This window comes from Trachinotus anak, unplaced genomic scaffold (assembly GCF_046630095.1).
Source record: "Trachinotus anak isolate AG129_WGS33_773 ecotype Australia unplaced genomic scaffold, CSIRO_AGI_Tana_v1 ptg000039l, whole genome shotgun sequence".
Taxonomy (NCBI): domain Eukaryota; kingdom Metazoa; phylum Chordata; class Actinopteri; order Carangiformes; family Carangidae; genus Trachinotus; species Trachinotus anak.
The window spans coordinates 467,292-494,310 of record NW_027273890.1 but is presented as its reverse complement, the minus strand read 5'-3'; the positions used below and the strand labels follow the sequence as shown (position 1 = coordinate 494,310).

The 27,019-nt window shown below is 41.5% G+C and overlaps 1 protein-coding gene and 1 long non-coding RNA gene across 3 annotated transcripts in view; one reads left to right on the top strand and one right to left on the bottom strand.

Moving 5' to 3' along the window:
• Nucleotides 1–27,019, bottom strand: part of LOC139614948 (titin-like) — a 192,916-nt gene that overhangs the window by 91,364 nt on the left and 74,533 nt on the right. Inside the window, exons 77-121 of the mRNA XM_071472645.1 lie at nucleotides 26,865–26,942; nucleotides 26,620–26,694; nucleotides 26,387–26,476; nucleotides 25,882–25,917; nucleotides 23,631–25,676; nucleotides 23,035–23,085; nucleotides 21,940–22,338; nucleotides 21,454–21,732; nucleotides 21,031–21,300; nucleotides 20,810–20,949; nucleotides 20,389–20,515; nucleotides 18,601–18,864; nucleotides 17,462–17,601; nucleotides 17,226–17,352; nucleotides 16,501–16,767; nucleotides 16,015–16,281; nucleotides 15,637–15,903; nucleotides 14,621–14,760; nucleotides 14,408–14,534; nucleotides 13,333–13,475; nucleotides 11,526–11,649; nucleotides 11,149–11,415; nucleotides 10,447–10,544; nucleotides 10,196–10,364; nucleotides 9,610–9,879; nucleotides 9,177–9,443; nucleotides 8,814–9,092; nucleotides 8,293–8,701; nucleotides 8,009–8,133; nucleotides 7,651–7,917; nucleotides 7,153–7,422; nucleotides 6,740–7,039; nucleotides 6,342–6,644; nucleotides 6,065–6,252; nucleotides 5,693–5,807; nucleotides 4,571–4,858; nucleotides 4,287–4,438; nucleotides 3,529–3,676; nucleotides 3,203–3,380; nucleotides 2,944–3,065; nucleotides 1,888–2,175; nucleotides 1,068–1,364; nucleotides 777–963; nucleotides 532–647; nucleotides 34–333 (exon numbers count right to left, since the gene is read on the bottom strand). Of these exons, the coding sequence (XP_071328746.1) occupies nucleotides 34–333; nucleotides 532–647; nucleotides 777–963; nucleotides 1,068–1,364; nucleotides 1,888–2,175; nucleotides 2,944–3,065; nucleotides 3,203–3,380; nucleotides 3,529–3,676; nucleotides 4,287–4,438; nucleotides 4,571–4,858; nucleotides 5,693–5,807; nucleotides 6,065–6,252; nucleotides 6,342–6,644; nucleotides 6,740–7,039; nucleotides 7,153–7,422; nucleotides 7,651–7,917; nucleotides 8,009–8,133; nucleotides 8,293–8,701; nucleotides 8,814–9,092; nucleotides 9,177–9,443; nucleotides 9,610–9,879; nucleotides 10,196–10,364; nucleotides 10,447–10,544; nucleotides 11,149–11,415; nucleotides 11,526–11,649; nucleotides 13,333–13,475; nucleotides 14,408–14,534; nucleotides 14,621–14,760; nucleotides 15,637–15,903; nucleotides 16,015–16,281; nucleotides 16,501–16,767; nucleotides 17,226–17,352; nucleotides 17,462–17,601; nucleotides 18,601–18,864; nucleotides 20,389–20,515; nucleotides 20,810–20,949; nucleotides 21,031–21,300; nucleotides 21,454–21,732; nucleotides 21,940–22,338; nucleotides 23,035–23,085; nucleotides 23,631–25,676; nucleotides 25,882–25,917; nucleotides 26,387–26,476; nucleotides 26,620–26,694; nucleotides 26,865–26,942 (10,860 nt within the window). The remainder of the gene's footprint in view (nucleotides 1–33; nucleotides 334–531; nucleotides 648–776; nucleotides 964–1,067; nucleotides 1,365–1,887; nucleotides 2,176–2,943; nucleotides 3,066–3,202; nucleotides 3,381–3,528; nucleotides 3,677–4,286; nucleotides 4,439–4,570; nucleotides 4,859–5,692; nucleotides 5,808–6,064; nucleotides 6,253–6,341; nucleotides 6,645–6,739; nucleotides 7,040–7,152; nucleotides 7,423–7,650; nucleotides 7,918–8,008; nucleotides 8,134–8,292; nucleotides 8,702–8,813; nucleotides 9,093–9,176; nucleotides 9,444–9,609; nucleotides 9,880–10,195; nucleotides 10,365–10,446; nucleotides 10,545–11,148; nucleotides 11,416–11,525; nucleotides 11,650–13,332; nucleotides 13,476–14,407; nucleotides 14,535–14,620; nucleotides 14,761–15,636; nucleotides 15,904–16,014; nucleotides 16,282–16,500; nucleotides 16,768–17,225; nucleotides 17,353–17,461; nucleotides 17,602–18,600; nucleotides 18,865–20,388; nucleotides 20,516–20,809; nucleotides 20,950–21,030; nucleotides 21,301–21,453; nucleotides 21,733–21,939; nucleotides 22,339–23,034; nucleotides 23,086–23,630; nucleotides 25,677–25,881; nucleotides 25,918–26,386; nucleotides 26,477–26,619; nucleotides 26,695–26,864; nucleotides 26,943–27,019) is intronic.
• On the top strand, nucleotides 17,610–19,433 carry LOC139614952 (uncharacterized). 2 transcript variants are annotated; one of them, XR_011687184.1, is made up of 3 exons: nucleotides 17,610–18,269; nucleotides 18,686–18,902; nucleotides 19,095–19,433. It is a non-coding gene; the product is annotated as an uncharacterized lncRNA (long non-coding RNA). The 2 variants fall into 2 exon arrangements; XR_011687185.1 differs by having other exon boundaries at nucleotides 18,189–18,321.

Genomic DNA, 27,019 nt, shown 5'->3' with positions numbered 1-27,019 from the left:
ACCCACCCTTGACCACCCCTTAGCTGTACTTACAAAGTCTCTCCTTGCAGACCACAGGGTCGCTGGGCTCACTGGGTTCACTCTCTCCAGCTTTGTTGACAGCCTTAACCCTGAAGGAGTACTCTTGCTTCTCCATCAGACCCTGCAGCTGGTGCTCGGTCTGCGGAATGTCCTCCGCAATCCGGACCCACTCCTCGCTTCCAGTCTTCTGGAACTCAATGATGTAGCCTTCAATCTTAGCCCCACCATCATGCTCTGGCCGGGTCCATGCCAACAGGGCTGAGGTCTTGGCGATGTCCCTGATGACAGGTTTACCAGGAGCCCATGGAGGATCTGAAGAAGAGCGTGGTGTTATCATAATCACCCAATTACTCATATTCCCACTCCTGATCCAATGACTCTTACTCCCAATCCTCTTACTTTTATGATATGCAATCTTGATATGACAAAGCTTGAAAAATAGTTGCCAATACACTGATTACAGCACTTTTTAACTGAACCAGAGTAACAGTACTGTATAACGTGACATACCGATGGGATCTTTGATGAGGACTGGATCTGTCTCAACGCTGGGTTTTCCAGGCCCAGCCAGATTCTCAGCCAGAACACGGAAGCGGTACTTCTTCTTGGTGGGGAGTCCCTTCACCCTGCAGCCACACAGACATGCAGTCAGAAAAAATATTCTACACCATTTCGTCAAAAATAAAGGTCCTTCACCTTGTTGGCTAATGATTTTTCATCATTATTGCTGTAATTTGACATTTGTGATAATTTACCGGAAGGTTGTGTCCTTGATGGGCAGTTTGTTGCATCTGATCCACTTGTCGCTCTCTGGATCAAACTTCTCAACCCAGTATCCAGTAATGGGACTGCCGCCATCCTCATCTGGCTCGAACCAGGTCAGAGTCACAGCGTCCTTGGCAATGTCAGAGGGAGTAACTCTGGTTGGAGGACCAGGAGGATCTGAAACAGATGGAAAATAATGTGATTTGTCATTGGTTATTCATTCAGTTTTCAAAAGGGGCTATTTTTAATTGATGGTTAGATGATAGTGTAAAACCACTTACCAAAGGAATACTTTGCAATGATTGGCACATGCTCTGCAGGTTCACCGATGCCATACTGGTTCTCAGCGCTGATCCTGAAGATGTACTCCTTCATGGGTGTGAGCTTGCAGGCTTTGAAGGTGGTATGTTTCACCGTGGCTGACAGCTTCACCCACTCCTCTTTGTCCGTCTGACGGCTCTCCACGATGTAGTTGGTGATGGGCGAGCCACCATCATCCCTCGGAGGGTTCCACGCCAAAACACATGACTCATTGGTGATCTCAGAGATATCAAAGGCAGCTGGAGGGCCGGGTTTATCTGAAGAGGAGGGGACAAAACATGTAAGTTACTCAAAACTTACGCCCAGGTTGATAATGTCTCTTTTTCAGGAGCAGACCACTGGCATGAGCTAATATAAGCTGGACACACTGAATTTGGTCAAACAAACTTTTATAGTTGTTTGATCTAGTATGTAAAGTTTGTTTAATTTTATATCCAAAAGCATGTCTCCTGATATATTTGTGCTTTAAGTAACCTACACCTCCACCTCTAAGTATGTTGTTTGTATAACTTGTTTAGCTCTTTAACCAAGAAGGAGGCAAATTGGTTTTCTGACTTGAGATGACTTGCTAGCATCCTAACACCTAACTAGAACTTGGAGGGTACATCTAGCTTTTGTACCTTCCATCAATTCTTATGAGGTGTGACCAGAACACCATGACAAAAAAAAAAAAAATTGAGTCATGAATTGAATGATACACACCTAGTATTTAGATAACCTGGGTACTGTTGTGGCTATAGCGTAGGTATCTAAGGTGGGATAATAAATGAGCCTCTTTACCAAGGATGTTGACATCAATTGTGGCAGTGGCACGTCCGCAGGTGTTAACTGCCTCAATGATGTAGGTGGCAGTGTCCCCTCTAGTGGTTTCGGCGATGGAAAGCTTGGAGTGTCCTGGCTCCGTGTCAATGGTGATGCGATTGTCAGCCCGCAGGACCAGGTCGGCCTTGGTCCACTTCACACGGGGATCTGGCTTTCCTTTGACTTCAGCGGGAAGCTCGATCTTGGTACCAGCTCTGGTGGTCAGACCAGCCAGCAACTTCACGTCTAGCTGGATCTCTGGAGGTTCTGTTGGAAATATAAAATTAAACTGTCAGACTCATACCCCAGATTAAATTATTCCTACACCTAATCTCATTACTCTTACTCCTGATCCAGTTACTCATATCCCTAATTCTATTACTTCTAATACGGATACCATAAACCTCACAGTTGCAATATTCTTACTACTTACTATTCTCACTACTAAAGATCTCCTTACTCTTACACCCAATCTAACCGATCCTGGTAGTCTTTTATTCCTTACTTCATACTTTTCATATTTTTCTGATAGTTGCTGTTTATATGCAGGACATCACTTACAGTATCAGTAGAATAGGTTTGAAGAAGTTAAATGCAAAAATTCACCTAATGTTCACCTAATAAAAATAAAGTAATGTTGCTCTAGTCAAACTCCAGACCATCAGGATTGCTGCTGTGGTCGTCAAGCCTCTAAGCTTCAGCTTACCAAACTACTTCAGCATCCCGGACAAGTCCCACCTTTGTCCAACCCTGAGCCAGGTTGTGACAAAGGAGGGAAGATCACACATGAGTTATAACTAAACATAAGTTTATTTTACACAACTACTAAGGAAATTAATTTAAAGATACCCAAATACACCAAAATCAAACAGGGTGAAAGCCATGGAGGAAAGAGAGACTGGCTGACTACCACCATCTTATATAGAGCAGCAGTCCAGGTGAGCTGAATCCTGACAACCAAACTCTTTCCATCAGGCTCCTGCAGGGAGAGGCCTGCATAGAGAGGGTCGTCACAATGAGTACAGGCTGGCCTACCTTTAGCATCCACAGCTTGGATCTCATCAGTGGCCCTGCAGGGTCGGCTGGCTCCCAACTTGTTGACAGCTCTGACTCTGTAGGCATACCACTGACCCTCAGTCAGGCCGGTCACCTGGAACCTGTGAGCACAAAACATATCTTACATACAACTGTCTACAATATACAAAAGGACACAAATAACAAATGGACCCAAGAAAACTGAAAACTAGAAATTGTAACATTTCACCATTTTCACTGGTAAACTGTTAGGACTTACTTCAGTTCAGGAATGGGGTCGCTACAGGGTTCCCACTTGTCAGTACCACGCTGACACTTGTCCACCACATAGCCTTTGATTGGGGCACCTCCGTCATACTTTGGAGGTTCCCAGGAAAGGAAGATGGTCTTGGCACTCTTATCGCGCCACTTCAAGTTCTCTGGAGGATCAGGTACAGCTGCAAAAAAACATATAATGTACATGAGATTCTGGATATGTGTGAAAATACCTTTGTCAGGTGAAAACTTCAAATGTCCACAAGCAAATTTTTAAAGGAGACATATGTTCTTGTTGAGGGTGGTTTCACTGTAAGTTAAACTACTCACTGGCAGGAGAGGAGACATTAATGGGCTCGTCAATGTATGCCGGCTCTCCTGGTCCACACTTGTTGCAGGCAGTAACACTGAACAGATACTCCTTTCCTTCAATTACATCTGTAACAGTGTGCTCCAGGTCCAGGATGCCAGTAGCAACCTAGAAAATACATCATCACAGTGGTTAGGAGACACTGTATTGATTAACTTAAACTTCCTATTTGATTGCTGCTTGTCCTTGTCAAAGGCTTGCTTCAGTGTGTTTTTGTTTGTTTTTGATGTTCTTGTTTTTTTAGGCATTTTGCTCAAGGCGGCAATATGAGGCCACACAGGTGCAAGGACAATTTCTGCCATGCTTTATTTGGGTGCTGGAGAATTGTTTTGGGGTGTTTTTGCCCCCATCTGATATGTTGTATTTATAGCCTTATAACTTCCAAAGATCTGCTGATTCGTCAACTATGACCAAAAGAGCTGTAGTTATTGTTGATTTGTTTCTGCACTGGAAGTCGAGCTGCAGATCAAATCAAAGGACTGGTAAATATTTGCAGAATTCAATAGGATCTCCAAAAAAAATTTTATTGTTTTCCTACTTTTGACTTTATATACAATCATGCTGCTGTTTGAGGTCACTGTGTATTCTGTTTGAACATGATTTTAGCCTTAGCCAGAGGTTCTACAATAAAAGGACTGTGCTGAGGAATCTGTAAAGGTTCAATCACATAAATTCTCTAACAGCTACAAACACTACAAAGGTAAACATTCTGATATACCTTGGCCCAGGTCTTGCGAGACACTTCTCTTTTCTCGATCTGGTAATGGGTAACTGGACTTCCCCCATCGTGCTCTGGAGCCTCCCACATCAGGTGGACATGGTGTCGGGTCACTTCGGCCACTTTAAAGTCCTTGGGAGCACTAGGGCATGCTGGGAAAATAAAGGCACAAAAGAAGAAATTAAAAGTCTTTTTACACCTAAAAAACACAAAAACATTCCATATTTACTTTAACTACATATAATTACGATGTTTATATATCAAGGGGCAGAGAAATTTTTTACCGATGACGTTGACCTCGATCTCTCCAGAGACAGAAGAGATGTCATTCTCCAGCTGCAGGGTGTAGATGCCTTTGTCTGGACGGACACTGGGCGTGACTGTCAGCTCCGTGTATGTGGGCTTCGTCACCAAGGAGACACGCTCGTCTGCAGTGGTCAGCTCCTTCTCTCCAAAGGTCCATGTGGCAATGGGGGTCGGGTATCCGGTGATTGGGACTCTGATGGTGAGAGGATGAGGGACGATCACCTCCAGACCGTTCCTAAAGGCACTCAGGTCAAAGGTTGGACCAACTGGAGAGAAAGAAAAATGTTTTAGATTATGGCATCATTTAGAGAGAATTTTGCACAAAAAGAGGCTGGTTAACAGTTTATACTGCCATCTAATGGACCGGCTAGGTGCTTCAAAGGAATCAAACAATAATTAATGCTGACAAAGCAAGTAAGAAAGAAAGAATCTTGGTTTTGTTTCAGTTTAGAAAATTCTTTTGCTCTTTTTCTTTAGCTTTTGAAAATTCCAGCTTGTTGGACCTCTTTATCTCAAGGATCTGTAATTTATCAATGATCTACTTGAGAGTAAACCAATCAAGTTTTTTCCAACAATTAATTACAATTAAAACCAAGACAATGACAATTACACAGTATATAAGTATAAAGTGCAGTATTCAAACCCAAGATGCTTTGTTTATTTATGGTGCCATCATTGTAGATTTCATCATTTTTTTTGTGTAGACACATCATTGTGTCACTTCATGACAGAAAATTTTCTATCTTTGATAATCTGGGATTTTGGATGCAACTTAAAATAAAGTTCTACTGATTCAAACAACAGTTGAATTAAGTTTTCAACTCTACATTCTACTGCTGATTCCAAGCCCACAGGAATAGTGCTGGTCTGTGAAGGAATTTTGGTGTAGTGGTCTAACTCTGTTACTAGTGCTTTAAACAAAAAATGGAAAAGGAACGCCTGTAATACAGTTGCATGAGCAGTCAGCTCTACTGGATAAGTGTGAGGCACATGGTCAAACATGGCAGACATTTTCGTGTGTCCCAAGCAATGAAGGTGACACCATCTGTATCCAGGTCTCCTTTATACATCCATGTTTGATTCTACTGTTTGTATCGTACCATGAGGGTCGTCGGCAAGCATTGGACCGAGTTGCTCCGCTGGATCGGAGACACCTGCGGCATTCTCTGCACAGACTCTGTAGAGGTACTTCTGACCAGGTTTCAAACCAGACACCTAACGAGAACAAAACAACAGCAACATCAACAGTCAATAGTCAGCTCAAATGAACCACTGAAAACTCAGAGCTATGAGATAAAAAGGGGAAAAATGGGAAACAGGGCTTCATAAAACACATAGAAAATAAAATCCATCAAGGAAAGGAATTAAGATGAGAAAGACATATGTAAACAAGTAAATAAAACTAAACAAAGCAGAATAATAAGAGAATATAAATGTCAGAAAAAGGTTCAACTCTTGAGTAAACACTGTACCCGGTAGGAGAGGTCTGGGCACAGCCTGGCATTGCAGCGGAGCCACTTGTCAGTGCCTTCATCGCATTTCTCTATGATGTAACCAGTAATCATGCTGCCACCATTGCTGGTGGGCGTCTCCCAGGTCAGCGTGACAGCAGACTTGATTTGGTCGCTGAAGTTCAGGTTCAATGGTGGGCTTGGCCTCTCTACAGCGACAACAGGTCCAATGAAATTACATAATTTTTATTATACAGGTATTAGAGTATAAACACTTTAATTGCTGGTTTTCACTCACCGATGGGATCCATGATCTTGACAGGGTTTGTGGCGGCACTTGGCCTGCCGATACCGGCCTTATTCTCGGCTCGGACTCTGAAGATATATTCCTTGTTCTCCACCACGTCATTTAGCACTGCCGAGCGGTTGTCGGCACCGCATACCAAGGCTGCCTCCCACTTCACAGAGGTCCTGTCACGGAGCTCAATCACATAGGCGGTGATCTCAGAGCCACCATTGAACTTGGGAGGCTCCCAGGTGACAGTGGCACCAAACTTGTTCACACTGGCTACTTCAACGTTTTCTGGCGCATCAGGAACATCTGATGGTTGAAAAGAAACACATTAAGGATTTGATTTGAATTAAAATGTGGAGAAGGTATGTTAATATAAGTGGGAATCTTTGGACATTGCTTACCAAACTTGTTCTTGGCCTGGACAGCATCTTCTGTGGCAACAGTGGGTCCGCTGCCAACTCTGTTTCGGGCACAGACTCTGAACAGGTACATGGAGTCCTTGTGGAGGCCACTGACACAGTACTCTGGAGCATCAGCACGATCTGTTGCCAGAGTCCAGGTCTTACGCTTCACATCACGTCTTTCCACAGCATAGGCAATGATCTTGCTTCCACCATCACTCTCAGGCTCCTCCCAGGCCAAACTGACCTCACCATCAGCTGTGTCGACCACCCTCAGGTTCTTGACAGGTCCAGGGACATCTGAAAACCACCAACATGACATATAGAAACTCTTCTGACATCTAAAGACATACCCCACATATAGAGTCTAACACCCATCAAACACCTATCACTGATTTAACCCCCAAACTTACCAATCACCTCCAGGTTGATGAACGCTTCTCCTTCACCATGCTTGTTCTTGATGACCACTTTGTACCGACCCTGATCCCCCTTGCTGGGGCTCTTAAGGCGGTACTCAGTTTTGTCAGCAGAGGTGTCGATGTTCTGGACAGGCAGACTAGTGCCTTTGAAGAACCACTCGGCGTCGGCACGAGGGTAAGCATCGTAGGGCACACTCATGATGAAGGGTTTACCAGCATCTGTCATCAGATTCTGGTCGGTGGTTTTGATCTTGGGAACAGCTGCAGTGGAGATAAAAGAATTTATGGGGACAGGTTTTTCATTTAGCTTTTCATTCATATTCATTCATGCGGCGCATTTGTCATGTACAGTGTCTTTCGAGTATCATGAAAAGCACTGTATCAATTATATTTCATCACATCTTTCAGCTTCTCCTCAGAAAACCGGACAACCTTCATAAATCAATCACAGGGTAAATTTGTGTGACTAGTTTCTCCATGTTGACTCACCTGCCAGTTCCAGCTTGGCTCTGGCGTCTTTGTCTTTGGCCACAATCCTGTACTCGCCCTGGTCTCGGGGTCTGATCTCACAGACCTGCAGTCTGTGGACTTTACCCTCACTAATCATCTGATATTTGTCTCCTTGGACAATTATCATGTTGTTCCTCATCCACTTCACCTCCACTCTGTCCTTGTTGAGCTCCACCTCGAACACAATGTCTGAGCCCGGAGGTTCAAACATGTCCTGAGGAGGTCTGATGATCTCCACTGGGGTCTCTGCAGGACAGACAGCCATCACATGTGAAACTTCAGTATACCTCTGTGGTTTTTGAAAGAAGACATGAGACAAGAGATATGAAGAGTTTACCTTCAACAAATAGCCTTGCTCTGGTCCTCCTCTCATCTACACCACAGGCGTATTCACTTTCATCATCAGGTCTGCAGACCTTGATGATCAGTCTGCACATCTTGCCTTCTTTTTCCATATGATATCTGAAAAAAACAGGACAAGGGTACAATAAAAATCATCAGAAAATCACAGCAGGTACTTGTGTGTTATAATGTGCATCTCTTCTAATTTGAATGTGTTATTTGCTGTTTTAACAAAACATGTAAAAACATTTTTTTGGTGAAATTGGTCAACTGCAGTACCTGGGTCCTTCTCGGATCTCTCGTCCGTTCCTGTACCACTTGACGACGGCTTTCTCCTTGCTCAGCTTGCAAGTGAACTCAGCGTCCTCAAACTCAGTGATGGTCTGGTCTTTGAGCTGTGCGATGAAGTCTGTAGGCGCCTCGCTGATGATCAGCTCAGCCGCACACTTGTCGTCTCCAACCATGGCAGTGTACTCTCCCTCGTCATCCATGACACAGTCCTTGATAGTCAGAGTGTGTCTGAGGCCATCAGCTCTGTAGACGATGCGTTTGCTGAGCGTCACCTCCTGGCCAGCCTTCATCCACCTCACCGTCAGCTCAGGCCGATTCACCTTACAGATGAAACTGATGGTCTTCTTCTCCTGAGTCTCAATGTCCTCGATGGGCTCCAGGAACTTCAGCTTCTCCTCTGTGGAGTCACAGGGGGAATATTCCATTAATTAAATGAAAACAACCACTTGAATGTTGTTCTGTTACTAATGAGCTGAAATGGAATAAATAGTGAGGAAAATGACGTTTACCTGTGACTTTAGCGCTGGCGGTGCACTTGGCCTGCTCTCCTCTCTGATTGGTCAGGTTTATGGTGTAGCTGGCCTCGTCAGCCTTCTGGGCATCTCTGATCCTCAGGGAGAAGACATTGTCCCTTTGAGCCATCATGTACTTACTGGTCTCGAATATAGTCTCCTCATTCTTCAGCCACTTGGCCTTCGCTCCCTCTGTGTTCGTCTCACAGTTGAAGACGATCTCACTTCCCTCCTTCACCTCTGTGTCTTTAATTGGTGTAATGATCCTCAGTTTTTCTGGTATAAAATACAAACGTATTAAAACCAAACCCTTGACGTAAGCAAGAAAAAAGATGTGGATAAAGAAAATAAGAGTCTTACCAATCACACACAGATCAGCTGAAGCTTTAACGCTGCCAATGTGAGCAACATAGCCGCCTTCATCCTTCAGCCCACAGTTTTTCACAATAAGAGCCCTTCTCTTTCCTTCGCTGATGATGGTATACTTGTCCCCGGCATCGACCTCCTTGTCACCTCTAAACCATTTCACCTCATATGTTTCTTTGGAGACGGAGCAGGCAAACTCGGCTTTCTCGCCCTCCACCACTTCTTGGTTCTGAGGACGGGCAATGAACTCTGCCGCCAGTTCTGGGAAGAAGAAAAGGACAGGAGGAGAAAGTGGTTAAGTGTTATTAAGTTCAAATGATGAAGCTGTATGGAAAGGGTTGCTTTATGTGATGATGTTCTTACAGGGATTCTTTAACTTTCTGTGATCAGAACATAATGATTTCTGATCTTTGCTATGTTTTCTTACCGTTGAGTTTGAGTGTGGCAGATGTCTTGACAGTGGGACTCAGCCTACAGTTGTACTCTCCGGCATCCTCCATCCTAAGATCTTGGATGATCAGGATTCTCTTGCGTCCATCCATGATCTGGTCATAGCGGCCGCCCTCCGGCAGCTCCTCGTCTCCTCGGTACCAGGTGACATCGGCGTTGGCCTTTGACACCTCACAGATCATCTTCACACTGTCTGTCTCTGTCCCCTCCACGTTGGACAGGTTCTTGGTGAACCTGGCTGCCTCCTCTGTGATAGAGTACAGCAGCAGGGGTTAATGAGGGCAAAGAGGGGGTGAAATCCTGCCCTGAAACTCTCAGGCATTCTCTGCTGCTTGCGTATACCCAAAGTATTTGTGTGGACTGTTTTCTTTTCTTTTGTGTTGAAGTAGTTGTGTTGTTAAAGTTTAATTTTTTTTAACTGACTTCCTAAAAAGCTCTTAAGACAAGAGGTGCCATTTTGTCTCCTCTTTTCTCCAGTTTTTGTGCAGTTTTCCCGGTAATTTACAGTCAAATGTTGGAAGTACTATTTTCAAAAGAAAGAATAAAATAAAAACGTTGCTCACCGATGACAGTGAGCATGCCGGAGGTCTTGGAGGTTCTGGCATCACATTCGTATTCAGCCTCATCATCAAACACTGACTTGTGGACGATGAGGATCCTCTGGACTCCCTTGGCAATGATCTCATACTTCTTTCCTTTCCTGATCTCGCTTCCATCCTTGAACCAACGCACCTGGTGAGAGAGAATTTAGATTTTATCTTAAAGTAAAAGAACAGAGAGTGATCTGGTCTGACTGACTGTGATCTGGTCTCACCTTGGCGGACTCACGGGACACTTCACATTCAAACTTGGCAGATTCCTTCTCTCTCACCTCAACGTCCTGCAGTGGCTTTGTAAACTCCACATGAGGAGCTGTGGACACAAAAACAACACTGTTGTAATACACAGGCAGCAAGTGAAGCCAACAAGCATCTAATCTGATTTATGTTCATCTAAACTGATAATTTAGACACTACTGTGACAACAAACCTTAGCAAGTGACAAAAAATTGTGATTTAGTAAGTAAAAATGTATTTAAAACATTATATATTTTGTTTAAAATATTCTTTAATTATAAAGAAATTCTATTCTAATTCCATACTAATAATGCAAATTAATTATACAAATAAAAATTTCTGTGCATTGCGACATGTTAGCCTTAAAAATATGTCAATATTAGAATTATTTACTTTATAATCTAATAAGGAACTCAGTGGAGATTTTATTTGAATAAATCATAACTTATGACAAAGGTACTGGTACTATTTTTTATTTAAATTAAACATCTTAATGTGATATTAATTGTTAATTGTTACTAAGTAATCACAAAATTTCAGGTTGTTGCGGGTTCAGGTTCTAAACTCACTGATTCTGTTTTACAGATTATAAATTTATTTTTAAAGTTCAACTCAGAGGATATGACAGTACCTGTGACTTTGAATACAAAGGATAAATAAAAGAAAGATGTTGTCCTTACGTGTAACCTCCAGGAAACAGGAAGTCTTGAACTCTTTGGCGTCACATGTGTACATCTTGGCATCATCTGGAGAGCAGTTGTGGATGACCAGCGCTCTCTTGCGTCCATTGACGATCAAGTCATACTTCTTGGTCTTTCTGATCTCCTGTCCTTCTCTGAACCATCGTACTTCTGCGTTCTCTCTGGAAACTTCACACTCGAGTGTGGCGGTGGCTTCCTCCTCCACCATCTGGTCCTCCAGAGGCTTTGTGAATTCCACTGGCGGCTCTGAAAGCACACGAGAAAACAAAGGTTATGTATCAGGTAATGACTGCATATACACCTCCTGTTCAAGGTATCGATGTGTCTACTGTCCCTGGTGCATTTCAGTGTCTCACCTCTGACAATGAGCTGAGCCTCAGTGTGGAAGTCTTTAGCGGTCAGTTTGACTTTGCCAGCCTCTGACAGTTTCACATCTCTGACCGTCAAAGTGTGATCCCGACCCACTACACGAGTCTTTACCTGCAGGGACAGAGAAAAACCCAACTAATCAGCTCAATAATCTGACTTCATTCAATCACTAAACTAGGAAATCACCTAGACCTACAGACCTACACTGTAAAAAATATCCCTTCTATCAAGTCCCTTTTGTTTATTATTGCGTTTTTATAGTCTCTTTAAGGGCAGGCACCAAGGCGGGATTACCAATTGGGGACCCTCAGGAGTCCCAGAAGCCCCAGATTTATTCCACATCATTTGTGTCACTACAGAAGTTGAATATCAGCTTTGACAGGTCTTCCATCCTCCTTCCTGTGACCCTGCTCATGCCAGGGGTTGTTTTACTTTGTATTGATTGACTTTAATACCTAATACCTTTCTTACACTGGGTCTGCAGACAACTGATGTCCTGGACCCGTTTTGCCTATTTTTCTGTTTCTTTTACTACAAAAATCAACATATTCATTTCATCTTCATTTTTCAGACACTGGTGCAAAAATAATCAATAAAAGATAATGTATGTCATTACTTTTTAAGACTTTACCAGTGAAAAAAATTAAACACAGACATAGAAATGTGTCATGTAAAATAAACAGAATGGTTTAATTATGTTAGAGGAACCTCGTGTTCTGAGCCTTAGGAGCTCATCAGTCACAGTAAACAGCTGGTTGGTAAATGTTTGCAGTCTCATGCTACCTGTGGATCTTTCTACATATAAGGCTGTGGTTTCAATGTGTGTTTGTGTGTTACAGATAACAGCAGCTGCTCTCATATCTCTGGTTATTTTTAACTGCAGCACAGTCTCAGGCCCAACACTGTAAAAACACAGTGACTCAGTCTCACAATAAATCTTCAAGCTCTTTCATATTTTTCTTAAAAAACAGAAAAACTTCAGCCACTGTGGTGAGTTGACTCCATGTTTCCAGAAAACGACGACCATTATTTTAAAACACAGCTGACAAAATCAAATCACTGCAGTGGAAAAAGAAAATGACCTTTAATCTGAAAACGTCTTGAAACAACAGATGAAAAAAAAAAATCTACCTCACTGATTGTAACTAAAAGAGAACCTAGAAAACAACATGGTTTCTTATAACTCAATACATTAACTGAAAATCCACACACTGCAAAAAAAGAAAAAAAAAAGTTTTGTTAGAATGGGAAAAACACTAATGAACTTGTTTGAGGAGTTTTCAAGAAATTTGTGCCAAAATCTTGACACAGAACTAAAAAAGAGAGCATGCTGCTTTAAAATCAAAAAGATGACACAGGATTATGGAAAACAATAACAAGTCAATGGTTTTTCACATCAAATAAACTTTCTGGACTTTCTGGATTTCTTACAGTGCTCTTATAGTCTCTGAATCCTTGGTCTGACTGAGCTATATTTTTTGTCATCTTCATTTACCGTAAAACTGTTGAGAGTGGAAGCAAGTTCCATTATAACTGAACACATTAAATGAAATCCATGCACTGCAAAAAAATATCCACCTTTATGGGTCATTTTGTGTATTTTTGTTTCCTGAAATTCAGTTTTCTTATAAAAGAAAAGTCAAACTGTCAGTGAGGTGACTTTATGTCAGAATAGTCAGAGTATTAATACACATTTTAAAATTTCACAAGGTAATAAACCAAAAATGACACTTTTTTTTCTATGAGGTTTTGTAGAAACATTCACAAGTTAAATCATGACATGATGTGACTCACCCGGTCACTGGCCTCCATCTTCTGTCCTCCCAGGAACCACTCTACTACGATGCCTTCGTACGACAACTCGCACTCGAAGGTCGCTGTTTCTCCAGCCGTCACAGTCACATCCTTCAGAGGACGCATCAGGCCAATGGACCGAGCTGAAGAAGAACAAGGAGAAGACAAGGACATGGTTAACTGGACCAGCAGGCACCTGTTGCACCACTGGATGCCTGGAGCTGATCTGAGGTTTGTGTCATGTCAGGAGGTTTGTGGAGCAGCAGAAGTGTTTTTTGGCTCCTCCAATCAGAGAGCAGCCTCTCAACTTCAGATAAGAGAGGTCAAAAATAACCAAAGTAGCTGGTTGGTTGAAGACTGGGAGACACATGACACTGTGGTATGTGACAGAATATCTTGTTTCCTGTTTTGTTGTTGTCTTTGGTTTAAATGCAAAGTTTCCAGATGAGCTCTGGAACATGAGGTGATTAAACACTTCAGTGTTGTCCACAGGTTCCTCCAAAACTACATCAACATCCGATCTGAAGTGGCAAAAAAACTGAAGGATGGCCACAGCTAAAAATCATTTAAATAGAACTGTCAACTTTTGCATGTTTTGGGCTTTTTTGGCTGTATAGAGAAGAATTTATCCCCTTTTTGAAATATCTTTACCAGTTTACATGAATTGTTTCCTGCTTTTTTAAGAGTGTGGGATTTTTTTCCTTTTTTCTAACGTTAAACTTATAAAAATCGAACAGTTTGGTTAAATAAATAATCAAATAAACAAATGCATATGAGCTCTTTCTGTCTCAGGACGTGGAGAACTCTCGCAGAAACAAAAGACATGGATCCCACTTCATTCAAAGCAATAAATGATTCAAACACTGTTCACATTATCTTATCAACAAGCTGAGAACTTCATCAAAAAGAGGCGATAACAACACAGCTTAGATGTCAAAGTGAAAGACTTTGTCAAAAACAAAAAACTTACGATGTGTTTCCATAGTTCTTGGAAAACTGTCAGTATGTGTGGGAACAGCATTCAGAACCCAGAGGCCTGAAGACATGAACAGCATTGACCTGTAAAGAAACTCACCTTTCACTCTGAGCTGAGCGTTGGATTTGGCGTTGGCCGCTGAGAAGTCAACACCTCCTGCCATGTCCATACGCACATTATAGAGGATCAGCACATGTTTGGTTCCCTCCTCCTTAATCTCAACATCCTGAAAGAAAACAGAACATTTCACAGTTAAGTCCTCGACTTTACTGAAACAAACTCAGTGTGGTTTACAGAGGAAACCAGACTCACAGAAGACTGGTGCAGAGCTTCTCCCTTAAGTTTCCAGTTTCCGTGAACGTCCTCCTCTGAAATCTCCGTCTCAAACTTGGCTGTCTCTGTCTCTGTGACCTCAACACTGTACAGTGGACGAATGACCTTGATGTCGCGCTCTGCAGGACAGTTAGAAAAAAATCACCATCAGTCCCAGTAACTTTGGACTATGTCAGATCTGACACCCAGAAATCCGTCACTGTTGATCCCGCTACACATTTTAAAATTACTGATCATACACCTGTGTCCCTGTCTGTGTCATCCAGACCAGATGCAATGATCTTGATAGAACCAAGAACTGAATATCAAAGAAGAACATCTTCTTAATGTAAACAATGTAAAGGGCTTTAACAGTGCACATAATTGGTTCTTAGACAAAATACGCTGAACAAATAATAAAAAGGCAACACTTTCGTTTTTCAATTCAAGATCTTTTTCTCTGTTTCTTAAATTTTCTTCACACATGCTCAAGTCCACCTGACAGCTGTGGCATATCCAGAAGCTGATTACATATCATGATTCCTGCACAGGTGTGCCCCAGGCTGGTCACAATAAAAGGCCTCTTTAAAATATGCAGTTTTAATTTGAAAAAGCAGGTACTGAACTGTGTAATGAACATTTTTGGAGAGGCTTTGACAGGCTGCATAAAAAAACTAGATACATAACATTTTCAACATTTTCTTCAACTTAAATCTGCCTTCAGACAGACTTCAGTTTCGTCCAGAGTTACTGTCAAGTTTAACATACAATTTTACATTTTCTGTACTGCCATGACCTCCTAATAAAAGTCTACGGTTCAGAAAACTGCTGCAAGAATTTTGACTAAAACTAGAAAATATGAGCATTTTTATGTTTAAATCAAGATTACAGATTGTAAATAACAACGCTGTAAAGCTGTCACAAATTTGTGAGTTTTGGGAAAAATAAAACTTGACTTTACTATCAAATAAAATCCTTCTACCAATATTGTTGTTGTGCATCTTCAGAGGTTTTACCTTCAATGTTTAGGTTGGCTGTAGTTTTATCTGAGCCACAGTCGCAGGTGTACGCTCCGATGTTTGCCTTCTCCGCCTTCCTGACCATCAGGATGCGCTTCTTGCCATCAGTGCTGATGGCAATGTTTTTGGAGGGAGTGATCTCCTTCCCATCCTTGAACCACTTGACATCGGCGATGGCCTTGCTCAGCTCACATACCAACTTCACCTCATCTTTCTCCACTGCGGTGTAGTTCTGCAGCTTGGTGGTGAAATACAGATCACCCTCTGCAGAGAAACAAGATGGTTTCATGTTAAAAATCTACTTTAAATCATCTTTAATTAAATAAGTTTAAGGCTTAAAAATTCAGCCTTTAAATTTGGCAATGTGACACTGACCAATGACGTTCAGCATGGCAGTCACAGTCTTGTCCATCGCCTCCACCTTAATCATGGATGTGTCGTCTATGGTGACCTCCTTGAAGGCCAGCGTGTGGATCTTCCCTTGATCCGACATGTGCACCACCTTACTGGGATGCAGACGGATGTCGTTTTTATACCAGACCACCGGGATCTTGTCGTGTGAGAGTTCGACACTGAATTCGGCCGTTTCCCGCTCCTTCACTGTGACATCCTTAATTGGCTTGACAAACTCCAGACGAATACCTGCCCCAGGCAAACATTTAGCCTTGTGAAATTTAACATGTATTTTTTAAAATATAATTAGTATAAATGAAACTATAATTTATCTGGCATTAAGGATTCAAGAGCCATTAAAATTTTTTTTTTAATGAATGTGAACAATTTGATGCGTTTTAATCAATGATGGTTTTCCAGTTTGAAATGAATGGGGCCACAGGGTGTCATGTGGAACCGTGAAGTTACCCTGTATGATGAGTTTGCCGGTTGTCCTCTTGTCCTCGGCCTCAAACATATACTTGGCCTCGTCATCATAGGCGGCCGATCGGATCAGCAGAACATACATGTTTCCCTCCTGGATCATCTCATACTTGTCATCGCTCTGCAGCTCCTGCGAGCCCTTCAGCCAGCGGAAAACCTTCGGAGCTCTCGACACCTCGAGCTCGAACCTTGCTTCGTCTTTCTCATACACCTGAACATCACTCAGTTGTGTGAGGAAGTTCAGAGGAAGTTCTGAGGGAAAACAGCAAGAAAGGTTTTTACTTGATTATATGATTTTTGATACTGACGGGTGTGTGAGGGTTTGATGTTAATAAAAAAAATACTGTCACTGTAGGTACTAGTTTATTTCACAGGAACATTTTCAGTGTCTAAAGATGACAGATTTAGCTTCGTTTGTTCAGACCAGTTTTTCCAGAAGCTACAACAGCTTTGTCGCATGTGGCAGAAATACCACAACAACCAAACATCTTAAAAGGAGGCTGAATTTACTTAGGGGCTACTTTTGCTGTTACTATACAATAAATTGAGTTAATAATAAAAAAGGTATCTGGAAAATGATTTGTTGTAAAAAAAAAACAGATATCTGAGCTGAACTGTGCTCCTCAACCGGCTCATCCTACGTGGTGAAGCTTTTTCGGATTTGAGGATTGTTTTTCATTTTTTAAATCAAGTAACTTTACTGTTTTTACCTTTGACCTTCAGGTTGGCAGAACATTTGGCATTAGCAGCGGCGTACGCCACCTCGCCAGTCATGGACACTTTGCAGTTGTACAGGATAAGAGTGTGCTTTCCTCCCTCCTCGATGATGTCAACATCCTGTTAAATTATTACAGTGATTAATAAGTTGGAAGCTCAAGTCAATACAAGGACAATAGAATGTTTGGGATTAATCTGCAGATATGATGAGACTGATGAAAATGCTCACAGAAGAGGGACTGAGGACTTCTCCATTCAGTTTCCACTGGCCGTGGACATCGTCCTCTGAGATCTCCACCTCGAAACGAGCCGTCTCTCCATCAAACAGCTCTACGCCGTAAATCGGTCGAACGACTTTGATGTCACGAGCTAGTGGGTTTAAAATTTTGGAAAAAACTAAAGATTAAAAACAGATGAATCAAAAAATGACTGTGCATTAATTTAGCCTATTTTGGTATGTTTGTGAAAGTGCTCATGAACAAGAGATTACATTTAGTGCTGACATTTTTTCACCTGTACATGACAGAGTGCTTATGTTGAAAGAGTTAGGGTTAGAAAATCAGAATTGAGAAGAAAGTATTTTACTCTGAATTTTCATTTTAATCAAAAGTTTGACTTTGAATTTTTTTCAAAAATAATTGTCAACGTTTTCTTAAGCAGAACTCGATGAAATACATGACCTTTCTTTCCCATGAAGAATACTGAAAACAACCTCAGCACTGCAGAAAAACACATTAGATGTGCTTACTGAAAAAAAAATTATGTTGGACTTGAAACATTTATTGAACATTTATTTTTATGTTTAAAAAAAATTATCAGCTTGTGAGAAAATCGGAATCTTTCAGGTCAGATTTTTAAAGTTTTCTCTGCTGCTGAATGTGGTCAGGACAGACTAGAGGCTGCAGTGAGTTGCTATCAGGAAGTGATGAGATGGGCCAGGGCTAGCTGGTTAGCATGCTAACTTCAATAAAAGAAAAGAAGTGACAGAGACAAGAGTTAGCACTGGTGTTTGTCTCCACTTCTGGAGACAGATGTTGGTGAGTAAAAGATGAAGTTTGATGCTAAACTCACCACATTTCTTCTTGACTGGTGAGTAAACAGCTGCTAATGCTAATATTATGCTATGCTATGTAGCAATAGCAAAACTTACTGAAAGCTTCTTTACGTTTTTTTCCCCTCTGAGTCATTTTCTCTCTTTTCTTCTCTTTTCTCTTAAATGATGACCTGTCAGTCTCCGAACTGATGTTTTTCTTGTGACCATCCTGTCTAAGTCTTGGAGAACACAGGCCTGTCTGTTCTGCAGATTTCAACAGATTCTACGTTTGCAGTTTCAGTAGAATATAACTGATTTTTTTTCACTATCTTTACCTTCAATATTGATGTTGGCTGAAGTCTTGTCTGTTCCACAGTCACATACATATTTCCCTTTATCGCTCTGCTCCACTTTCTTCAGGACCAGAGACCTGCGTGCTCCCTCACACCTCATGACAACCATCTTGGAGGCGATGATCTCCTTTTCCTCATGATACCAAACGACGGGGACGTCCTTGTTCAGTTCACAGTCCAGGGTCACCTCGTCTTTCTCTGTTGCAGTGTAGTCCTGCAGCTTCACCACAAAGATAGGGTCTCCCTCTGGAACAGATCCAGGATCAAGTGTCAGTCGGCCTCAGGTAAATACAGTCACACAGTTTACTTCAGAGTCTAATGTTTGCATTCAATACAGAACAGTTTCTCCAAGAAACCTGAACAGGCATGTTACTGAGAACTGATCATTGTCATTTCAGCAGATTTCAATACATTATTATTATTTTTGTATTATAAGCATAATTCTGGTTAATTACAGCTGGGTCTTATTTTCATAGTTAGAAAGAAAAAGACGTCAGACAAGTCATCATGAGACATCAGCAGTCAGAAGATCCAACAAGATCAAGACACTGCTACTACTGATCAGTAATGCAAATAATGTTAATGGGGAAATTGTGGAAGTTCTGTGTTTGGAAATAGTGTGTATAGTCTGTATAAATTCTCATTTACAGTATAACCACTGCCTGTCATAAAGAAAAGAAATATTAAAGCCAAGTTGAAATAAACCAGAATTATTCTTTAAGCCATGTGTGTGTGTAACTAGTTTAATTATTATTAAGAGGAAAAATCCAGTCAAAAGCATCAAGTCTACTCCCTCATATCATATATATATCATATCATATCATATTCATACATACATTACATATTAACTGAGAAATATTAACATATTTATCAATGATATTTTTGCCCAATGTCGGGTATCCCACACACTGTGCAGTGCTAGAGAGAGAAAAGGAGAGTGTGTTGTTACCTATAACAGTCAATTTGGCCATCGAGTAAATTCCTTTGGCCTCTGCCTTAATCTGGCAGGTATCATCTAGACACAACATCCTCATTTCTAGAGTGTGTTTCTTTCCTTCCACATGTGTGAGCACCGTTCGGCTCACATGGAGTTTGACTTCGTTTCGGTACCAAACCACCGGCACGTTCTCATGGGTCAGCTCAAGCTCAAAGTGTGCCGTTTTACCTTCTTTGACTATCTGGTCCTGAAGCTGCTGGACAAATTTGAGCCTCATGCCTGGAATACATCAGGTCAGTGCACACAGACAGGGCAGTTTGTTGCAACTTCAAAGCCAAAAACATCAATGACAACACAGAGAGAACATGAGCAACATGAAGGTTTTCTGTCTGCCACTTACCTTCCACCATCAGCTGAGCGGTTGATTTTTGGCCCAACACTTCAATTGTGTACTGAACCTCATCGTCAAACTCACAGTTGTTTATGATCAGCATGTGTTTCTTTCCATCATCAATAATTTCATATTTAGGGCTTGGGGTGATGATTTCTGCCCCCCTAAACCACATGACCTTTGGCACATCCTTGGTGATGGTGCATTCAAATTTAGCCTGTTTCTTTTCAGGCACAGAAATGTCCTTCAACGGGTCAACAAAGCCCATTTCAATCTCTGGGAGGTGCGAATAATGCGGCAGTTATTCACAGACAAAGACACAGCCATCACTTTTCTTACTATGTCTTTCGTGCAATACCTCTGTTTTTTTAGACTGACAAACGCAGCGACTTGCAACAGACAACAAAAAACAAAGACAGGTTTATCTGTGATAGGTTTGTACCTTTGACGTTGAGCATGGCGCTGGTAATGGCGTTCAGGGCCTGATACGACACTTCACCAGCCTGATCCAGCTGCACATTTTTCAAGGTGAGGAAACGTTTTCTGCCCTCAGCTTTAATGTCGCAGGTCTGAAACCAAAGTCCAAACAAACATGGGCTTGAAATATATTGATGATACACTAATCAAGTTTTGGAAACAACATGGAAACTACACTTCCTGAGAAGTTTTAACGTCAACCACAAAATCTAATCAAAAATTATCATAATTCTGATTTAAATCAGGAAGAATCTGATGAAAGAATAAATAAACAAGACTAACTATAACCAGACTTTCCCATTTCACCAGTGCAATTGTGTAGCAGGTAAAGCTATTTCATAGCTTCTGTCTCTGGAAGTAAGACCAATTTATTCTGAGATTCTTACCGGAGATCTGGTCAACACCTGGCCTTTTAGTTTCCATTCACCAGCTACATCATCCTCAGATATTTCAGTGTCAAAGTTGGCTTCTTCCTTCTCGACCACCTCCATGCTGGAGAGAGGCTTCAGGATCTCAGCTTCACGCTCTGAAATTGTAGAGAAATTTTAGGTGTTTGGACACGATCCTCATGATTTCTGACGTGGATTCGTATATATGTTACACCAACCTCCAAGTGTCAGTTTCGCTGTGTATCTGCGATCCTCAACCTCAATGGTATAATCCGATACATCGTCAGGCTGGCAGTTTTTGATGGTCAGTGTCACGTCCTTTCCATCTTTGTTGATCTCGACCTTGTCAGAAGGAGTGAGCTCGTTGTCTCCTTTGAACCACTTCCAGTTGGGAGTATCCTTGAAGAGCTCACATTTGAACGTGGCCTTGGCCTTTGGTTTCACATGCTGATCTCTCAGAGGCTTCACCAGCCAGTCTTTGATGATTTCTGAGGATAGAGAGTTCAATTTATTAAAAACAAAGTCGACACTGAGGTCTGAGCCTGGTTACAGACCTCAGCATTTATTTGGTTTGCCTATCCTGATGATGTGCCTTTGAATATCAGGTGAGTCTGTTCATCTACATACTGCTGGCAGCTTACCAATCACTTTGACGTTGGTTGTAGTCTTGATGTCCTCCTGTCCATCCACCTCGCATGTGTAGTCACCAGCATCGTCATCAGTCGCGTTCTGAATGGTCACAGCGTGCTGCAAGCCAATGACATTAATGGCCACTTTTCCAGCCTGTGTCTTCAGGACTGTGCCATTACGCTTCCAGATCACATCTCTCTCTTTGTTCAGCTCACAGGTCAGGTACATAGGCTGACCCTTCATGCATGATGTCTCTGGTTCCAGCTCCTTCAGCCATTTCACAGGCAGTTCTGCAAGGAGAGATAAAGTCATTTAAAAACAGAATTTCTAATACAATAAAGTATTGGTACTATTTGAAAATTTTCCTTTCTGGTGCCAATACCATACCTGAGTTTGTGTACTTTTTGATGCCTACAAAGAGCTTGTTTTTTTTAATTAAAGTCAAACTTTTAATGTTATGGAAATGTTTATGTAGGATAAGAAAAAACTCAGTTTACCTTCAACAATGAGCTTGGCTGTGCATGTTATTTCTTTGCCAGCGTTCTTGGCCACACAGGTGTATTCACCAGTGTCGGACAGCTGGACATCAATAATGTTCAATTTGCGATCCTTGCCGTCAGAGGTGAACTTGTGCTTGGGGCCCTCACGAAGGTTGCTGCCATCTTTCATCCATGAAGTGATGGCGGTGGAAGGTGAGACCTGACACTCAAACACAGCAGATGAGCCAATAGACTCGGCTTCTGTCAGCACAATGTCCTGAAGCTTCTTAATGAACTTCAGAGGGACAGCTTTGAGCTTGAATCCTCCGAAGGGTTCCTCTGGAGGTGATGGGCCCTTTCCACCAGGCCTCAGGCCCCGACCCCTGCCACCATCACCAGGTGATGGGGTTTGTCTTGCTGTAACATCAAATACAAAAATTTATCAAGTCACTGTGATAATGATAATGAGTGAAGAGCGTTATCAGACACTGGACAATGGGAAGTTTTCAAGATCTTGGTCCCACCAGGTTTCACACATCTATCAGTTGATGTAACCTCACATTTATTACAAATCTATTTTCTGTTAAGACTAAGAATCATGCAGTCTCTGTATGAGCTTCCAATGCACACAGAGAGAAAGTAAACTAAAGCAAAAAAAAAAAAAAATCAAATATCTTTGTGATTACTTTACAAAGATCATATGATGTGTACTCATATTGGCTGGTGACACTGTGAATCTCATTTTCTGCTGGGTGTGGTTTGAATTTTTTCAATACTACTATACAAACAATATGTTTTGTGTGAAATTGGAAAATTAAAAAATTGATAAAAATATGTAAGTAAAAAACAAGCCAACAAGATTACAAGTCTTTCAGTACTTGAAAGATTTTGAAACATTTAGGACCAAAAATCTACAGGTTTGTTACCTGGCCCTGTCGTTGACCATCACAAACCTTCTAGGCTCAGATTAAAGATTTTATTGGAAAGAACAAGAAAAGAAGACAACTTACATGTTACAAGAATTGTGAATGGAGCTGGTGAAACAGCTTCAAACATTATCCAGCACAAAGACCAAAACCGTGCACCTAAATGCTAATGTCAGCGTATTCTCACCCCCAAATCCTCGGCCTCTGCCTTTTGGTGCCTCATCTGTTGGTTTTCCATCTGGACAAGACACAATAAGATGAGTCTCAAGTTTCTCTGTAAGAGCTCACCGTTTATGTAAATATACCAGCAGAAACCAAGAGAAACAGTTAGCTTTTGCGAACAGCAGACATGCAAAATAAAAGATCATCACATCACATGAGAACACAGAAGGGACGTCACATGGCACATGATGAAGAGGATGAAGATGGAGTGTTTAACAAATGGATCAGTGATGGACGAGATGATCAAAGGGACATAAATGGATGGAAGATGATGAGGGAGTAGTGAAAGAAATGAACACTGAAGACAAACACTGAATGGCTGATATGGAAGACATTTGATGAAGACACATTTGATGTCAGACACAATATGATGGACCATGTGAACATTATAGTGGATAGATAGTGGATGGACAGATGGACAGAGAGATGAATACATGAGCTCTAGGTGAATGAAGGGATCAGATAATTAAAGATGGTGATGAGGATTAGATGAGTCATCTTAGATGGGATGAGGGGACTGCAGAATCATCATCTGGGAGAGTCTGTTGGCCTTCGTCTCACCTCGTTTACCACCAGGCATGCCTGGAGTCTCCAGTGCCCCATCAACCCCTTCACCTTCCCAGTCTTCTGGAGGAACGAGCTCCCAGCCCCAGGCCTCCTCTTCTTCCTTGCCCTTCATTTCTTCTCCCTCCTCTTCGAAAACCTCCTCCTCTGGCTGGGTGGGCACCTTCTTCATCTGCACGGCTCCAGGAGAAACCTCCTTCACCAGGGGGACCCTCACCTTACCAGACTTTTCTGGTTCTGAAACCACCTCTGGTGACGGTTTCTTGGGGACCTTTTTGAGTGTTACAGCTTCAATAGAGTCTTTGGGTGAAACAGTTTTGGGAATCCTCTTGACCTTTTCAGCACTTAGCTTCTTCTCAATGGGGACTTGTTCCACTTCCTTAGGCTTTGGTTTATCAGCTTTTGGTGATGGTGTCTTTTTAAGCTCAACCTTCTTGAGCTGCTCAAGAGGTTTGGGGGCCTTCTCTTCTTCTACCCTGTCTTTATCGACTCTAGGTGATGGAGTCTTTTTCAGTTCAACACCTTTTGTCAAAGCTTCTGTTTGTTTTTGTGGGAGCTTTTTCTTTTCTTCTTTCTGCTGGATCATGTCTTTGTCTTCTGGTGGACTGGGTTTCTTGGGTGGAACAGCTGGTTCTTTCTCCTGAGGTTTCTCATCCTCTTTTTTGGGTGTTGCAGTCTTTTCAATTTTTTTGAGCTGCTGTTCTTTCAACTCTTTAGGACTTTCATCTTTTGGGGTTTGATTGGGTATTTTTGGGTCCACAGGCCTCCTTTTCTCCTCTTCAGGTGTTTTTTCTGGCTTTTCCTCAGTCTTGGCATCTTTGGTGAAAGGCTTCAACACAACCTGCTCTTTCTCTTTATCTTGTGTGGAGATAGTTTTAGGTTTTCCACGAAGCTTGTCAGCAGCTGTAGGTTCCTTATCCTTGGGTACCTGATCAATCTTTTTCTTCTGTGGGACCTCTGTCTGGTCTTTGCTGACATCAGGAATTACTTCTGGACTTGTCAAGGGAACATCTTCATCTCTTCTGTGTTTCATAGCAGCACTGGGTTGGTCTCTCTGAGGCATCTCACCTCTCTTGAATGGAATATGCTCAGTATCTCTCTTTGCTTCACTTTCTTTCTTAGCTTTTGGAGGCTCAGGTTTCTGAGGTTTTTCAAATGGTTTCAATGTGACTACTTCTTGCTCCTCCTCTTTCTTTGGCAACTTCTTTATTTTCTTTTTAGTCAAATCTGGCTCAGGTTCTTCATCTTTTGGCACTTTAGGGGTTCTTATCCATCTTGATTTCTCATCTTCTGCCTCTAGCTGTTCAGGTCCTTCCACAGATTCCATTTCAGATGCCTCTTCAGCTGCAGTGAAGACTCGTTCAGTTCTACCAAATGTTATCACCTCTCGATCCACTTTATCCCAAAGCTTCTGAGCTGTTAGTTCTGTATCATAATGTCTCATCACATCAATCTTATGAATTAAGACTTCCTTCTCAGGCTCTTTAGGCTTAGTAGGCATCTTCTTCAGTTTGATCTTTTCTGGTTCTTCTTCTGGTTTTAATGATTTGTCAAATGGTTTTAATTTAACTGATTCTTTCTCCTCATCTGTCTTTGGTAGTTTAGTTATTTTCTTTTTATCTACACTTGGTGCCTCTGGTTCCTCCTCTTTCTGTGGTTTTGGAGTTCTTGTCCAACCTTCTTTCTCTGTTTTCTGTACAACTGCAACCTTTTCAGCTTCCTCAAATTGGCGTAACTGAACTGTCTCCTCCTCTGCAGTGAAGACTCGATCTGTTCTTCCAAGTGTTATTATCTCTCGATCTTCTCTGTCATGAAGTCCATGAACCATTAGTTCTGGATCTTGATGCCTTATCACTTGAGCTTTATGAGTTACAACTTGTTTCTCAGGCTCTGGAGCTTTCACTGGAACTTTCTTCAGCTGAATGACCTCTGGTTCTGGTTCTTTCTCTTTAGGTATTCTGGTAAATTTACTCTTCAGCTTAGGTGATTCGGGTGTTTTTGCCTCCTGAACAGGAACCTTACCCTTTTGCTTAAGATGTGGCACTGTGGTTGACACAGTAAATACACCTTTTATAACATTCATGTACAGACATACAGGAAACTCAACATTTCATCTTTAACAACACAGGACTCACACAACTTTATAAACATGTAAATGAAGTTTGTAGTTTATGAGACAATAGCCAACATAGCAATATGTATTAAGATTATTGCCTTTATAAAATAAAGAAGTAAATATTTGGTATACCTTTAGTTGGTCCAGGTGCTGAAACTGGTTCCTTGTCTGCAAGAATTTCAATAAGGTCAACTTAAGCATACACAATACAAACTGTTTGAGTATAGGCTAAATCAAAGACAAAACATGAAAATTTATGTGCTTATTTTTGAATTTTCTGTTTCCAGAATAATTTGCACTGAATGTTAGCTCTGAAACCATGGCTTTATCAGATGTTCAGCATGGATTTTTCCTCTTTCCAAGTGAACAAAGTTACAGTAAAGTAACTGTGGATGTACCAAGAGATTTTTGCAAAAGTATTTATAAGGTTATTTGGCCTCATTCAGCAGATACTGTTAAATGAAAGAATACAAACATCAGACCATCAGATTTAGACAGAAATAGACAGCAAAGGCATTTCTGAAATAAAAGCTCATGTTGCTTTGTATGAAGACTGAAGCCATCACATAAGAAATGCTTCAAAGTGGAAGACAACATAAAAGAACAACATGAATGTAAATTACAGAAGAGATGTTACCTTCAGGTAGAGAGATTTCCTCTGAAACAGGAAAGGGTTCAGCCTTTATGGCTGGTGGAGAGGGTTTCTTTTCCACTGCTGCAACTTGAGCTACAAGAATGCCAACTTGATTAAATCATGTGCAAGGATCAAAAGCAAACAACCAACATATACTTGAACAAGACTCAAGAGATTCATTTGAGGTGGGACAAACAAGGAGTTAAACAACATGAATGACAAACAGAAGAAACTACCTGCAGGAGGAATGACTTTTTCTGCTGGAGGCTTTGGTGCCTGTGGAGATGGTTTCTTTTCCTCTGGAGGAGAAACTTGGGAGTACAAAATACCAAAAATCATGACCAAAAGATAGAAGATATTAAAATGACAACACATTAAAGCAAACACAGGACAGGTTAAGGAGGTTGTCTATTTTCAAAAAACATACTGACACAAATACAGGACAGTGTTTTTAAGTGAAAAACAAAGTGAAAAAAACTACCTGTGGAAGGAGCACCTTTGACTGCAGGGACAACAGGAACTGAAGGCTTTGGTATTGGTGCAGATGGCTTCTTCTCCACTGGAGGAGACAGTTCAAAATACAAGATGCCAAGATCATGACCAAGACAACAACATGGTCAATCATGAAATAGACAG